The sequence below is a fragment of the Fistularia commersonii genome, chromosome 17, assembly GCF_037954325.1.
Source record: "Fistularia commersonii isolate RoL2024-O1a breed Wild chromosome 17, RoL_Fcom_v1.0, whole genome shotgun sequence".
Taxonomy (NCBI): domain Eukaryota; kingdom Metazoa; phylum Chordata; class Actinopteri; order Syngnathiformes; family Fistulariidae; genus Fistularia; species Fistularia commersonii.
The window spans coordinates 10,030,686-10,047,918 of NC_141300.1; the positions used below are offsets into that span (position 1 = coordinate 10,030,686).

At 40.4% G+C, this 17,233-nt stretch overlaps 1 protein-coding gene across 1 annotated transcript in view; it reads left to right on the forward strand.

The window, feature by feature from the left end:
- Positions 1 to 17,010, forward strand: part of LOC147225066 (spondin-1-like) — a 105,565-nt gene extending 88,555 nt beyond the window's left edge. The window contains exons 11-16 of the mRNA XM_086163880.1: positions 699 to 881; positions 11,722 to 11,892; positions 12,204 to 12,371; positions 12,490 to 12,648; positions 13,551 to 13,823; positions 14,697 to 17,010. Of these exons, the coding sequence (XP_086020006.1) occupies positions 699 to 881; positions 11,722 to 11,892; positions 12,204 to 12,371; positions 12,490 to 12,648; positions 13,551 to 13,823; positions 14,697 to 14,860 (1,118 nt within the window). The 3' untranslated portion in view covers positions 14,861 to 17,010. The remainder of the gene's footprint in view (positions 1 to 698; positions 882 to 11,721; positions 11,893 to 12,203; positions 12,372 to 12,489; positions 12,649 to 13,550; positions 13,824 to 14,696) is intronic.
- Positions 17,011 to 17,233: the final 223 nt, after the last annotated feature.

Genomic DNA, 17,233 nt, shown 5'->3' on the forward strand with positions numbered 1-17,233 from the left:
CATATGAAACCAATCATGCCTGACTACAAGCATCTTTAATTTGAATTTATTCTAATCTCTTGGACTGATTTCCATCTAGATCAGTGGTCCCCAAACTACGGCCCGGGGGCCGGATACGGCCCGTCTCCACATTTTTACCGGCCCCTGAACAATACCAGAAATGCATTATGATTTTTTTTTCTGTAATCGTGACTTGTACATGCAGAGAACGTAACCTTCTATTCCACCCTTCTGCAGTCTGTGCCTTATCTAAAACCACTCCCTCGAAAAAAAAAAAAACTCCTGGACACACCCCCGTCAAATAACACGAAATCATGGCGAAAAGATTAAGCATGAGAAAAAGATTCAGAATGCAGGGTGTTTAACCTGCCGTGGACAAACAATTATTTTTTTGTTAAATTCAAAGAAAAGGCTGTTTGTCTTATCTGTCAAGAGATAAGACAAAAACATTATTCATTAATGATGTTATTATTTATTTTCCGATTTTTTTTTTTTTTTTCCTGTCAATATCCCAGAAAGGGTTAATTTTTGGTTAGGTGTGGCTTTCTGGAAAACAGTAAATGTTTATGTTTAGACACCTCTGCGATCGTCACACTTTTTGTCACAAACTGGAGAAGGGAAAAATCATTTGGCCACCGCAGGAAAAAGTTTGGGGACCCCTGATCTAGACGATCTCCTCTTTGTTTTATTTCATTCAGATGACACTCCGGAGACGTGCATCTACTCGGGCTGGTCGCCGTGGTCGGCTTGCAGCAGTGCAACGTGCGAGAAAGGTCGCAGGATGAGGCAGAGGATGCTTAAAGCCCAGCTGGATCTCAGCATCCCCTGTCTGCACACTCAGGATTTCCAGCCTTGCATGGGCCCAGGATGCAATATCGAGGGTGAGAAATCATAACCCCGCTCTCACACAGTACGCGACGAAATCTAGCTCTTCTCCAGAAGCATTTTACTTCTAATTCCGTTCATCGTCTGCACCGGCTCAATAATTCCATCTCTTTCCCGTGACATTTATGCTTACGTAAGGTTCATTTAGTCAAGATGTTCTTGTTTACCATTCAAATGTGCTGCTATTTCTGCCACTTCCTGCTTTGTTTTTGTTCCAACGCCAGGCGAACCTCACGCGGTTGGACCACATCGTTTGGTATTTTTCATCTTCTTTATCCCCTTTCACACATGGACTGCGAATCTGGAATCAACAAGACTTTACCCAGACGGGTTGAATAATATGAGAGCAAATGTCAGATCGAATCAGAATGATTTTAATGGTCTTTAACCAGCTAAATCCCCAGAACAAAGTCAGTGTTAGCGCCGATCCAGCCATTGCAGGTCTTTCCTGTGCTGCTGTGTGAAACGTGGCGATGAACCTTTTATTCATCCTTGATGAAAAGTGATGAAGTGTTGTGATAAATAATCAAGCGTCTGTCGTGTGTTTTTATTTTGAATAATGACACTGTGTCCGCCGCCACTGCGCCACGCTCGATTTGCCCCGTGCAAACCGACGTGGCCATAGCTAAAACCACACCTTTTCAAGCAGAGGGGGGAGGAGAAACCCAACCAAAACACTGCTGACATATGCAAGCAGAGCTTCTGGTGGAATCTAGAATGCTGATAGGAGAAGGGTTTGGAGCCGTGGTCATTTGAAGTAAAATCGGAAAGAAACTGAAAGCAACATTTAAAAATGTCAATCACAGCCAATCCGGTAAAAAACATTTAAATGCAAGTCGGTCGTTTCCCAACTTTTACTGTTCTAAAGCCAGAGTTTCAGAATTTCCAGTTACAGAATTTGTTTTTCTCGGTTTGTTTTTTTTGTTTATCTGAAATGAGCTGTTGTCGTGATAGCCATTCACCGGGAATCTGCTAAAAAGAGAAATGGCACCTTTGCTCTAGTACCTCATGCTTCCAGACTCCTGCTGGTGTATTCTGAAATAGCACCACATGTAAAACACTATTTATACACTAGTTCCTACACTATTCAAAGCATCATCATTGTGCACTGAAATATAGCAAACTAGTTAGTTTGACAACATGTCGCTGTCCCATCATCAGACGTTAACGTTACTCTGCGGTTATGTAAGCCTATTCATTTTCATTTTTTTTTTGCCGAATCCGAATGATTTAAATCGTAAGCCGATTCAATAATGTGGCACAGAACAGCAGAGCGGAGAAGGATTTTGTTTAAACAAATTTCATTTCTTAAAAGCTCCCGACGGCTGTGCAGGAGAGGACTCTTGAGTCAGTTACAGCGGTGAGCACGATCCATCCCGATTCTTCTTGTTTACTTTTAATTTTACATTGCACAAGTATTTTTACTCTCTTCTTTCATTGCCAAGCAACCGCCGTCCTGTGCAGCGAGTGTCTTATCAGACCGAAGCTGTGTTAAAATATTCCTCGTGGAGCGCGAATGATGAGAAAATGGTGCAAACATCAGTGTGTTTGCAACCTGCATACCTGGGGAGTATTTTATGGATTTTCCTTGCTGCATGTTCAGCAGTACTTCTCGTCACAGACGCAGGCAACATGTGGGGATGCAACGACTCAGATGTTGGTTTGATGTGTCCTGCCCTGAAGACGTTTGTGGAATAAAGTAAGGATAAATATGGTAAACTGTTGTCTTGATGTAACCATCAAGCTGTATTAACAGATGAATCTTTATATAAACTCCTCATGGCAAGTCGGTGTGCGCTTCGGCTTTTCGGGTTCTCCAGTTTCGTCCTTCGATTCCAAAAACATGCAGGAGGTTAATAGAAGGCTGTACATAGGTGTGGATAAGAGAGTCTTTGGTTCTCTCTCTATTTGTGCCCGTCTGGCTGCTAAGCAACTGGTCCAAGTAAAACCCCATCCCTCTCTTAAAATCAGCTGAGATCGACTCTGGGCCCGCATGACCCTGTGTGGAAATGTTGTAGAGAACGAATCAACTAAATAATCTACATATGAGACCTAAAAAAGGCAAAAAGTTACCATAACAATAATAGTAATAATAACAATAATAAGAAGAAGAATAGTATAATAATAATAAACTACAGCTACAACATAATTGCAATAATAAGAATAATGACAATAATCACAATACTGATAATACAAAATAGTATGCGGTTATGCATATTATTATTATTTGTTGTTAGTATTATTCTGATATTATTTTTATTGTTGTTTTTGTTGTTGTTACTGCTGCTGGTGTTATGTAGTATTATTTGAAATAAGCCAAAAAATAATAAAGAAAAGTGCCTCAAGCCTTGCAGGAAATTAGAATAAATGACCTAAATTCAGCAGGATATGAATTAAATTCTTGTAATATGTGCTGTACTAAAAACCTTGTGACCCTCATAATGCACTGTTAGTTAAAATATATTTGTAAATATACTCTATGTAGTTACTAAATTTAAGATGGAAATAACAGGAAGGAAATATGGTCTCATAAGTGTTGGGGTTCAGAGATATAATAAAAGTCAGTGGAATTTCATAACAAATAGACTGATAGTAGCTTTTGAGGAAGATGCAATTAAACATAACGCTACAACTAACTGCCAAAAACTTCATTCTGTCTGAGATAAGAGCCAAACTGAGCGAGAAGGAGGAACCCCTGCAGAGAAACAATGAGACGAGTTTCCCACAGTTAAAAACAATATTGCTGTTACTGTGAAAGTCTCAATACAGGCCTCTGTATTTAGACTTTTTCTTTAGCGGGAAAGAAAACTTGTTTGTCCCATTTCTACCTCTGCGCCCAACTTTGATACGTCTTCTTTTCGACATTAACTGGCTCCCAGCAGCTCCAGCAGCTGGCAACAACTCTCATTATGTCAGTCTGTTTTTGCTTTGCTCTTTCAAATTATTATTTTTTAAATGTTCACCGACATGGTTATTTTTTTTTATCATGTAACTCATTCCAGCTAATGAACCTTTTGTTTATCCACAGCCGGTTGTGAAATCCTATTAAGCTACCCTTCATGCAAATCTGATTCTGCATGGCAGTTATACTAACTAAACACGCTAAATTAAAAAATCAAGCAAATTATTGTCCGAAGTTGCAACTAACAACAATATCTTTCTAACATACCCAAAACGTAGCGAACGCCTGTAAAGAGCAACTGGCAAATCCACGAGGCCTATTCGGAAAACACAGAATCAAAGAAGAAATTACTATAGTGACACACAAACGTGCAAAAAATGGGACCAAATCCATCTCAAGTTGATGAACAGTGATGAAAAAAATTACCTAAAAATTAGAATCTGCAAACTTTTATTGAAAGGTAATAGCAATAAATGAGCCGTGAGGAAAATAACAAATACCCATTTCATTCCTACTTGAGATACATATTTATTTGAGCATATCATCCCTGTGTAAAGAGTTCAAGATATTTGCTTTCTGGTCTAAAGGAGCCGTCCGTATAAATTTCATAGCATGAATAAAACACGTTATCTAACTCCGGATGTCATTACGGCAAAGCATCAAAAACAAATATTCTCTCTCGGTTTCTAATCCTTTCAGAGTTGAGGTTGTTCATTTCCCATTAACAAGAGGATTGATCTGTGAACCCGCAAAATAATAAGCAGATTAAGGCTCAGGTATTCATCCATTGTTGACAAAAGCTGAGTCAGTGACTGTGGATCGTTTGTTTTGGGCTTAAACTGATGGAATCTGTCTTGAAAAACCACAAAGCCGCAGCCTTATTTATATTTCACGGCCCAGTGGAATTGTTTTTTTCTTTTTTTTGGAACCAGAAATGTAATTGTGCAGCGATTAGGTGACAATCAGAGTTAGTGTTGTTGAGAAGGGTTATACAAAGTGGAAAGTTTCAGGTGCATCAGCTGGAATCGGGCGGCAGGATTGATTCCACTGGTGGAGTTGTAGAAAAATAAAGAAAATTAAAAGTACACAGCGCTAATTGGGTGCTCTTATTACACCATAAAATTGAGTGGATTAGCAGTTAATGCTTTAGCGAGCTCCTGCATCTGCGATCCCCGAACCAAACTGGGATTTTGTTTGTGTTTGTCGTTAACTAAAAAGAAGTGAACACATCACGCATCCATTAGGTAGATTTACACGGATACTTTTCTTACCATCTGGTTGGAACTGACCCGAATTACGATCTGACCGTGACTTTGTGGAGCAGTGGAAAGCTTCTTAAGTTGTCTAGAAGCTAACTTTTTCTGAGACAGTCTAGTCAAGTCAGATTTAATTTACAGTACATGGCATATTGTTAATTTATATATTACAGTATATCCTCACTTTTCACGGGAGTTATGTTCCAAGCCCCCCCCGCGAAAGGTGAATTTCCGCAAAGTAGAGATGTGATAATTTTGATGGTATTTACAGATCTGTTAACCCTCAACAAACCTCACTCGACCCTTTATGAACCTCCCTGTGTGCACATATACAGGCTTTACTGGTGTTTTTTCTCTTCAAAAACATCATTATAGACAGTTTCTGTTTTTTTTCTGATTGAAAATGGTTTTATAAACTGCCATGCCCCCGTCGATCAAGTTACAAAAGTGGACCGATCAAACCGTATCGTTGTCCCAATCTTGCGACGTATTTTGCAGGGCTTTTTCAGCGTTTGTCATAGCCGCGAGCCGTTCGAGCGTGAGACCAGCCCCTTCAATTTCTTCCTCTTCGTGTCGCTTCTCTTCCTCTTCCTCGCCGGTAGACTTCATCATCTTGGCGAGGGGCTCGTCTGTCGACGGATCCGCATAGCAGTCTATTTAGCTACTGATGTTGTCAGGAGTCATGTCGGATAAGCCATCTCCTTCAAGGATGCGTGCCAGCAAAGGAGATCTCGTGTTTTATTTATTTTATAAAGTGATTTTTAGTTTAATTTTACAATATTTTTAATTTTTTTCTTTCTCCTCAGGCTAGAATATGGCTATTTCATCACAAAAAAAAAAAAATCATATAAAAAAAAAAAATCCGTGAAGTAGCGAGGGCCTCGAAAGCTGAACCTCGAAGTAGCGTTGTTTCACTGCATATCTGCACCTGCTGCTGTTTTGCAACTCTGGTTAGATGTTAAAGTCCTGCCTCGTCATATGTCTTTATATGACGAGAAATTGAGAGAAAATGCGGGATGGACCAGCAGAAATGATCTCATGCTGATGACAGTAGTGCTAACAGTAACGCTAACATCGACTAGAACAACAGAGAGCACATATTCTTATGGGTGGGAAAGTCAATTAAGTCAATACATTTAAATGCGCTGCACTTGTACATATTGAATGATAATAACATGTTTGTGGAGGCTCTCCGTCATTCGGGTCATGGTGAATTCTTGTCGAAATCTTCTTGTCATGGCAACTGGACAATTGGTCATTAGTTCGGGACAGGTGGATTTTTCTCCATCTAACACCAACCCAATTATTATTTTTTTTTACCGTACTCTATTAATCCCTTGTGGGAAATTCCTTCTCTGCATTTAACCCATCATGGATGAACCATGAGCGGTCGGCTGCCAATTAGCGGCGTCAGGGGACCAATTAGGGGGTTGAGCGTCATGCTCAACGACACTTTGACACAAACTAGGCGGAACCAGAAATCATACCGAGAATGGTCAGTTGGGTTCCAAGGACAACAGCTCTACCCCCTGAGCCACTCCACCCCAAATTAGCATAACAACCCCGCTTCGACCTATTTTCTGCCGATCAGTTATATTCGGAAAATCCCCACAGGTCATTAGAATTGAAGAAGCCTCTGGGATGAGTGGTGAAATGTCTCCAAGTGAAGAAATTCAAGTCCAGTTGCAACGACAAGAAGATTTCGACAATGACGATAACGTTGAATCCAATCTAACCTTACGTAGCACCCGAGGAAAACACAAAAGCTGGTCTCTCATCATATGAGTAATGTGACATGTAAATGAGAGTGTGAATGGTTGAATGTCCCTATATAATGTGAAAATGAGAGGATGAATGTTTTTTTGCCTTGTGATCTCAAGTTTAAGCCCTGCCTTTCGCCCAACGCCAGCTGTGATTGGCTCCCGACTGCGGCGGTATAGATAATAAATGAATGACCTCCAAAACAATACTTCAGTTATGAAGGATTTTATATTTGTTTCACCCAATGCACCATTTGGGAGCGCTCAGATTAAACACCAATCATTTGTTGGAGTGAATTAAAAAAAAAAGTCCATTCCAGATCTTCTCTTGAAGAAAATAATGGAGTAAAGGAATGTAAATATAATTTTTGACAATAAGTAACAAAGGAACTTTTAGCAACTTTTCTGTGCAATTGACTCTCTGACACTCCCCACCCTCCGACACAGCTCACTGAATGTGGCCAAATAAAGCAAAACTAAGTGAATCATTAATAAAAGATACCGGTGTCCCCCGAGGCCTCCTGAGGACCACCATGTTATCCAAGGAATATTAATCATCAGCCTCCACCCTGCTTCTCCGCAAGGCCTGTAATTATCAAGCTCCAGGTGAACGCTAACAGAGCGCTAAATGAAAACAAAGGAGACATACCTGGAAGCAGAACGCTACCCATGTTCCTGTCTGAAAATCGATAAAAAGAGCAGCGGAGGGTGTATTGTCTTTTTTTCAAGGCCTCAAACATCCAGAGATTAGCTTCTAATGAAGGTGGACTAACTGTGCTGTTTATGCATGTTTATAAATGGGTTCTGCGGTTAAGTATTGCATCGCTCGTCCATTATAAGCAAAATAATCCCGAAGATGGAGTGAGGATTTAAGTGTTTGGACTCTTGTGTGGAGTGAGACTCTGACAATGACTCTGTAAGCGAAGAAAGGGGAGATATGAAAGGCTAATAGAGATTAATACCCCTGAGTGGTGGCGTATTAAGCCCGGGAAGCTACAGCTCACATTTAAGCAGATACACATGGATGTCAAACAATCCCTTCCCCCCAGGCCAATGATGTCACCCGCGAGCAACTTGTCTAATGAAGGCACTCCTTCTGAAGTTGTTTCTTTCCAAGAGCTTTTTTTCTCTAAAAGTCGACCTGAGGGTTGGAAGACGTAGCGCAGAGTTCATATCAGCATATGCTTTTAAAGCACAGATGGTTATGGTAAATATGGTATTTTACATGTCTGAAGGGGTTGCAGCACTGGATATCATCTGTGTATCTGTTATTCCACTGCATGGCAAGGAATTATAAATGGCGCATGTGTATTTTATCATCTTGTCACCATCAGTCCTCATCCACACCTTCCTCTTCATTAAAATTCACTCGGAGTTGTTGTTCCATATATGGAAAGTTTTAGCACCTGCCAATGGAAGTGAAGGAAATCAACGCCCTTTTCTGTGAAAAGGCTATGGATTCACCCTGCATGAGATTCTGATACAAAAGACACAAAATTCAAAAGGCCGATCAAGTTTTTATGGATAATGTTTTTTTTTTTTTTTTCTGTCATTTAATATTACATTACATTATATTACATTTGGCAGACGCTTTTATCCAAAGCGACTTACAATAGAGGACAGAAGCACTGCAAATAACACTTGCAAATACAAGATGCACAGGAAATATACAGAACGGTAAGCTGGGGTTGTTTTTTTTTTTTTTTTTTTAAGACAAAGACGTACACATACCTACACACACACACTGCATAGCCTAACTTGGTGCCTAACACAGGTGAACACTTCATATTTTTCTTACACCAACTAACATCGTGTCCCTTTTTACCCCATCCATTAATCTCCTCTCTGGTCTTCATCTAAAGCTCCTGCATGGCACTCCCAAGCTCAGATCTTCACTATCCCTCATTTATGCATGTCCAAACCATCTCAGTTTGATTGAATCTCCTAAACATCTAGCATGCACTGTCCTGATGGATCCTAATCCTATCCTTCCAACCTCAACATCTTCATCTCTGCGACCTTCACTCCTGCCTCCTACACTTTCTCCAATGCCAATGTAAACCAGATCACTGGTATCATCACTGTCTTGCACACCGTCTTTTTCCTTCTGGCTGATACTCTTCGATCACATTTTTTGGACGGTTGACCCACGGTGCTCAAAATGATTTATTTCCGCTTTATGTAACCTCATTGTACCACTTGGGTCCCTCTCATTTACACGCATGTATTGCTGCGACTAATCTCCGTTCCTCTCCTTTCCCGAGCATACCTCCACCCCTCCTGATTTTCTTGCACCCTCTCCCTGTCTACAGATCACAACATCATCTGCAAAACATCATAATCCAAAGCCTGTCTATTACCTTAACAAATGGGATGCACTCCCTGATGCACTCCCACCTGACTTGAACTTTTCTTTCACACCCGTGGCACCTGTCTTACAGCCAACCCTAACCTAAAACCTTATACGGAGGCCGATTTTGGACAAAACCAGTGTTTCCGAACCACTGAGCACGTTTGTGTGCCGTGAAAAAACTCACCAGATTGGTCTAAAAATGATTTATTCAACACAAATAATGTGTATTCGTACATCTATCTATCCGGGCAGCATGCAGTGATAGGCAGAACAGTTAAATGCTCTTCCACTAGATGGCAACAGGTAGTAAATTAACCTGCTGCTGCCTGCTGTTGCTCAAACTGTAGTGTAATTTGTGATACTTCGAGTGAGACAGTGGTGTGCGATGGATAAATATTTTAAAAGCAAAAGTACTCAGTCAGGACCCTCTGGTCCTGAAGACCATTCCGACCCGGGTGAAGCCCCGGGTATGAGTAGTGGTCAGAAGAAAGTATAACAGGTGAGCTCAAGACAAGAAAATTAAAGTTATATTGCATTTCTTCAGTTCCTGCAAGAATATTAGCTTTGTGTTCAACCAAACAGGGCCAGATTTCGCACTGAATAAGTCAATTGAGACTACGGTTTGGTTCTATTTCATGAAAAAACATTTTAGACATTGATTTGGTGGTGTAGCATGTGATTTTTCTAATGTAACATACGTGCCGCGGGGCATAGTATATTATATTTATATTATATTTTTTTAAAAGTATCCACGGAGGGAAAAAAAGCTGCCGCTTAGAGTAGTTCAAACATGCCATTCTTACTATCCACACCCTCCAGTCTCAGGATCACTTAATAGACTTCCAATTCAAACAAGAGGACCGACTTAAGGTGTGGTGAGTTGGAGTCTCATGAAGGCTCTGTTAAATTGCCTTCACAGAAAGTGTGAAGAAAGAAGGAAATTAGGTTATTAAACCTCTGTAGTTTTTTTTTTTTCTCAGCTCTGTTCCAGACAGCAGCCCAAGGCTAAAGAGAAAAAAAAGAAAAAGAAAAAAGAAAACCGTCACCGGCACAACACACCCGAACCACACAACTAATTGTTGGCTTTCAAACTGAATTATGGACACTGCAGATGCCAGGTTCTGACAAGTAAGAAGAAGGAGTGAAATAAAAATGAATAATTATGAGTGTTGTGGCTTCAGAGAACGTGAACGCTACATCTGTGGGACTGATTTGTTGATTGTTCCTATTTTTTTTCACATCAAATTCCCATATTCCTCCATCTGGAATTCCAATTTGTTTCCTCTTACAATGCATTTATGCTTTACCTCTCATACAGAGAACAAAGACCAGCTTTGATCAATAGATAATGCGCTGAGAAGAAACATTTCTAGCATATATATCTCTGCTGAGCCCAATTTAAAAATACATATCTATTTTTTTTTTTTGGACTGAATAATTTTATCAGCAAATATTCAAAATGTTCTTCCTGAACCCTTTTAATGTCTCTTTTTTTTTTATCAAATATTGAACAACCCCCGTTCACAGATGGATGGACAAATACAAATGTAACATACACTAGATCAGACATTCTCTGTGCCTGGTTAGATTTAGGTGGCAAAGCACGCACGCCCATGATTCGGCCATGAATCGAGCTGGATTTTTTCGGAAACTCTTGAAACTCCATCGGACAAACGGAAATTCAAATGAATGTTTGACATTTCTTTTAGCAATTCTGTCTGCTTTATAAATGCTATGGTTTTCCCTTTTATAAGTTCCTCCAGATTATTTTTTCAGTTCTATTGATTGGGATTCAGTTTGAACTTGTACCCCCCAATAGTTTCACGGAGTCCAGCGACGTGAAAGCACTGAATCACTCGCACCTACGACCGCAACGCATGACAAGTTAAGGGCTTTATACAGAATTACATATTCGAATATTACAATGGATTATTTTATCTAACAACTTTTTCCCCTTTATCTTTCTTTCTATCCGGGTTTTTGGTGTTTCATATAAAAATGTATTGATCAATTATTAAGAAGTGACTTTTTTTTTCTCGATTTATTGCGGCTTTATATTCTTTCAGGGAGCCACGAGTCAAACTGAGTTTGCCCGATTGAAGGTCACGACCCGGGGGAGACTTTTGGATGGACTCCCCCCGGTACAACATGTCAGCAGTGTTTCAAACAAGTCACTGAACCAGCATAAAGACACTCCTGACATAAATATATCCGAACTTTTTTTGCGGTTTCATATCATTTGATGGAAAATTGAATGATATAAAAGACAAAAGTGCCTATCTTAAATAATGAATTAAGCAGAATGGATAGGTTCTGATGCATTGCCGACAGTGAGGCTTCGCCTTTTAATAAATACATTATGAAAACAAAAACAGGAAAGGCACTCTAGAGCAAGAACGTCCAATGGCACCAAGTTAAATAAAAAAAATCTCTTCCTTAGAGAGCAATTTTAATGAAAGGCCAAGGGTACAGTATGTCATAGCAATTAAAAAGGAAACCTATTAAAGCATTTTTTGAAGTATCGCAAGTAACGCCAATCAATCTTCTGTATTCCCTGTCGGACAGAGCCCTCAACATGTATGATGTCGGAGTGGATCAGCTGGTCGGCCTGCAGTGTGTCGTGTGGGATGGGGATGCGGTCCAGAGAGCGCTATGTCAAACAATATCCCGAGGACGGTTCACTCTGCCAGCTCAAGACCGAGGAGACGGAGAAGTGCATCATCAACGAGGAATGCTGTGAGTCTTCACGATGCGGCGTTTCGATATCGACATTCAACAACGAATGATTTCAAGACTTAGCAAAAATAACAACCTATGTCGATGCTTTTTAGTTTGTTTGGGGATGTTATAAAATGGAAGCACAAATATAGATTATTTAACTGCTGGACTACGACTTGAATTTACTATTATGTGATGAAATTACATGTTTCATACCTTATGCTAAATGCTTGTTTCAAAAAGGTTCAATTAATCGCAAATAAGTCCCTAGTAAGTCATCTGTTTAACTCGCCAACATTCCTTCGAGCGTCATTTAATGCATTCCCCAGCTCCCAGCAGCTGCGTGGTGACCGAGTGGGGCGAGTGGGATCCCTGCAGCGTCACCTGTGGCATCGGCATGAGGAGACGCGAACGCATGGTGAAGATGCCTCCGATAGACGGATCAATGTGTAAGACGGAGGTGGTGGAAGTGGAAAAGTGCATGATGCCAGAATGCTGTGAGTCAACCGTCCACTCGATTGAATCGCAGACGAAATATACGGAATGGTGATTTGGTGAGAATAAACCCTTAATGCTGCGCATATGTGTGCGTCCCTGTGTTTCTAAATACTGTAGACACCATCCCGTGCATGCTGACGCCCTGGTCGGACTGGAGCGAGTGTAGTGTGACATGTGGACACGGTGCAAGGACGCGACAGAGGATGCTGAAATCTGATCCGGCAGAATGCGCAGAAGAGCTGGAGCAGACTGAGAAGTGCATGCTGCCCGAGTGTCGTAAGTGAAGGATTTTTATAGGAATGTTAAAAAAAAGAAAGATGGCAATGCAGGGAATACTGTACTCTGAATTAAAATTAATGCGGTCCGAGTCAAGACCCTCTTAACCAAGACCAGACCAAGGCCAGCTGGGGTATTTTCAGCATATTTTCAACATTTCTGGTCGTTTAGCGCATTGAGTTTCCAGTCGTATAAGATCAAATTTAGTTTTTACTTGTATTTAGTGTTCAAAATATGACTGACATTGGAGTTGAGCTGTATCTTGTAGATATGAATATTTACATATGCAGCAAATGGCAAAAATGCCTGTTGTGGGACGGATACTTTTGACATAAGAGTGCGTTTGTTCGGGAATCGAACCTGGGCCTCCCGGACGAGAATTCTACCACTGAACAATCAATCCTTGACAGTAATGCAAGAGGAAGGCAGGACCCGCCTGCTGTGGTTACTGCTTCCGCTTCACCGCAAGGCAAACCTTTGTTCGATTCCGACTGGAATGCGGGGCCTGTATGTTCTCCTCGCAGCTGCGTGTGTTTCCTCCGGGCTCTGCGGTTTCCTTCCACAATCCAAACACACGCAGGAGGTTCCTGAGAGAGAATGTGAATGGTTGAATGTCTTCATATGTGGCTCTGTGATGGACTGATAACCGATCATGGGTTAATCCATCTCTCACCCAATTAAAACTGAGATAGTCCTCCAGTGTCCCCACAACCCTGAGCACAGATAATGAATGAATGACTTAAATTTAGGAATACAAATTCACAGAAGATCCGTATTTCCTTTTTGGTCACACATGGATCAGTTGATCCATTACTGACTTGATGTTCTTTTCTGTTTTTGAGTTTTCTCATGGCTTCTCTGTCAACAATTCACCCCCCCCCCTCTCTCTTCTATCCATCCAGCCGTCAACTGCATGGTCTCCGAGTGGTCCGAGTGGTCCGAGTGTAACAAGTCCTGTGGTAAAGGACACACCATCCGGACCCGCATGATCAAACTGGAACCTCAGTTTGGTGGCAGCGTCTGTCCTGAGACCATCCAGAGGAAGAAATGCAAGATCAGGAAGTGCAGATCAAAAACCAAGGAGGAGCGAGGAGGAGGAGGAGGAGGAGGAGGAGGAGGGAAGAGAAGAAGACGGGGTAAACAGGGAAGAGACGGCGTGCTGGAAGAACAGTCAGGTTGGTGATTAGCTACTGACCCTATAAATGTTTAAAAACATTTTGTATCCCCGCTTTTGTTTAATCGTACTTTGTGCGAGTTTAATGAGCGTCCACAGAATTTCCCTCGGTTAACAGAGTGAAGCATTTTGTTAGATAGTGGCTGTGAAATTGTTCTGTTTAACTGAACAATGTGCTCGCAGTCATTCTCCTCAAGAAGGAAATACATCATATTTAACTGAAAAAAAAAAAACACAGAAGGATCAGAGTTTCTCCATCTTCCCCCCCAAAAAAATCTTCAGATATCTTTCAGCTGTGCTTTAGTTTGCTATCAAGATACTCATGATCTTGAAACAGCCAACCGCTTTAAGTTGTCTTTTGCGAAACTCAGCGACACTTTCAGTGGCAGTGCATTTAAATTTATCAAATTTATTGAATTTATTGAATTTCCAACCCATACAAATATGAATATGATAGTCTACGTTATTACTACTGTCATCATAAGCATGAGATCGGTGGTGCCTGTCCATCTATTTGTTTCCTTGTCGTACATATTTTGGATGATGAAAAACTGTTAGGCGTTTCACCAGAATTGCAAAAGTAAAAATTTTTACACCGAATTAACAAGACGTACCAGTCGAGGCAGAAGGCCGCCCACATTGAGCAGAGATCCGTCCGAGGTTTTCTGCCCAGTGAACGGCGGTAGTTACGTCGCCACTGTGCCCAAACGCTTAGGAATGTTAGGTTTCTGACGGTAATCTCCATCTACACGGAAAGTGTCGCCGGAAAAACTGCGTAGTGATTCGGCACCACGGAAATCAAATCTGACTCCACTGGATCGCGTAAACTCTACATATAGAAGCAGTGAAGATACAAATGTCTCTGCTCTGTCAGGCTGTGGGTTGCAGCAGTGGAGCGGCTGGACGGACTGCACCAAACCGTGCGGCGGGGGGATCCAGGAGCGATTCATGTTGAAGAAGAAAAGAGCCAAGGGTTCGCAGGTGGCCAACTGTAAGGACCGCAGGGAGATGCGGGCCTGTAATGTTCATCCCTGCTAGAGGGCACTACTGACCCACAGAGAAGAGGAGGATTGCAGCAGGATATAAATATAGGGGCTTATAAGTTACAAATGAAAAGGGGTCTTTTTTTGAGGACTGAAGAGTTTGATATATTGACACAGACGGCGAGTGGATAAGAAAACGAAGGAATCAGAAGGAGAACATCGGTTGGTATTTCCTGTCATTGGTTTATTTAGGGAAGCGACGGTAGACAATTGGCTGTCAGGGCTTGCTGTTATTGTAGACCGCTATTTCCCAAGCCACCAAAACTACTGAGGTCAGTGTTTCAGGTGGCCGATCCGATTGGTTCGCAAAACCCGCGCCTAATTTTCCAAAAGCAAACCTTGAAATTCGGATGAAAACAATAAGACACCCCGTGCTGACACGGCTGCTGGCCGACTTTGAACATCTAGAAACGCGTCGAGCTGTAGCACATTTTTCCGGTTGTTTAAATGCGTGCGACATAAGTGTGACGTCGCTGTTGCGGCGTCTTCATCGAGGTGTTCAGCTGTCTCATTGGTGTTTTTTGACATTTTGGGAAATATTTTCTGTCTTAATTATGAATTATATATAATTATGACTATTGTATTTTGTATCCTGTGGGATTCATCCAGGGTTTCCCCGTGCATCAGGTATGTTTTCCCAGTAACTTGATAATGTTGCAAACTACAGGAGGAGTTTATGACCAGAAATGTGTAGTGCAAATTATTTACATCATTGTTTAATGATATATTAATTATCCTTCCTTGATGATCAATCAAATGTCCAGTTTCCATTAAACCTTTGCTGTGTTGATTGAAAAAAATTACAACTATTTGATAGTTTGTCTTGAAGTCTGCCTGTAAACACAAAGAAATCCCCCGCTCCTCATCTATCTTGAGATATCAAGCCTGATTGGGTTTTCGAACGGGACACAACAAATTCATTTAAAGGTAAGAAAAATCCACCTACTGGTCTCTGTCAAGTTAACTAATTACAGTGTTTTCCATCAAACAAATACTGATTATAACTAGCCATCTGTAACTATGACATGTAATAGATATGTAATACCAGGATAATAACTTGTATCAATGATTTCATCTTCCTCAGCAGTGGGAAGTTGATATTCATATTACCCAAAATGTCATACAATACCAGGAGTTCAATAAAAAAAACTTTAGTTTTTATTTCCTTCAAAAGGTTCAGGTCTGTTTGCGACATAAGAATCATGATATGACACCAGTTATCCCCCTATTATATGGCAGGACATCCTGTGAGAAAAAAAATAATGGCGATTATATAGTTCCTGTTCAGTGATCATTTTAAAAAGCACAGAAAATCCTACGACATTTCACTTTCACTTCACCGCGAACAAAGCATAAGCAAGCTAAACGTGAGGATTTATATATATATATACATATATACACACATATATATGTATATATATATGTGTGTATATATATATATATGTTTTGTTTGTTTTTTCTTGATGCATAAGTGCTAACACAGGAAGTCTGTAAAGACTCGCGGATCTACTGTATATCCACTATCTAACCAATACTTATAATGACACTACCATGTTATTACTAAAAACCATTTTCCCTATTAGAGATACTGTTCAATGAAAAATGTTTTTTACAGTTAAAGTTAGTCTTTATATACAGTACTGCTGTTTATCTGTTGTATCAGCCGATGTAGCATTGTTTTTTTTTTTTTGTTTTTTTTTTCCTGTTTATCTCTTTTATTTCAGCATGTGCTCTTTTTCGGGGCGGGGCAGGTCCCATGTGTTGGCAGCGGTCGCGTTTGTCCTTAAAACAGATAAAAATGACTGCTGTTGTTGGTTCTTGTTGATGCGTGCAGATTAGTGGAGTCTGGAAAATATGAGATTTCACAAATCTTGGCTGAGATGCAGAATCTGGGTTTAAAAAAAAAAAATTGCCTTCTTTTCTGAAATCTTTTTTTTTAATCTGCATTACATAGCTTCATATGTCTCCTTTTTACTGTTTAGATGAATGTCACCATCAACTATTTCTGTAGATTGTTTTATGTAGATTATATTTGTTTGTCTTGTTTATTTGTTTGTTTTCAAGTATCTTTCTTTGCCTCTTTAGAACGTGACTATTTTGTAAGAAACCGCCTTTACAATAAAAGAAAAATGTACATGTTAAAGTCATATAGTCTCTGATTTGGTTTGTAATGTTTGGATTGAAACCAGTCGACGGCAGTGATATTTAAATTACTTTTGTGTACGAAATCAACATTTATAAGATTGTTTTGCTGAGAGTCCACTCATTGGCTTTTGCGGTATAAAATATATCATGATTATTTGTCAGATATCTGTCAGATGTGAACAGTAACTTCTGAATCATAATATATGTATATACATATACATAT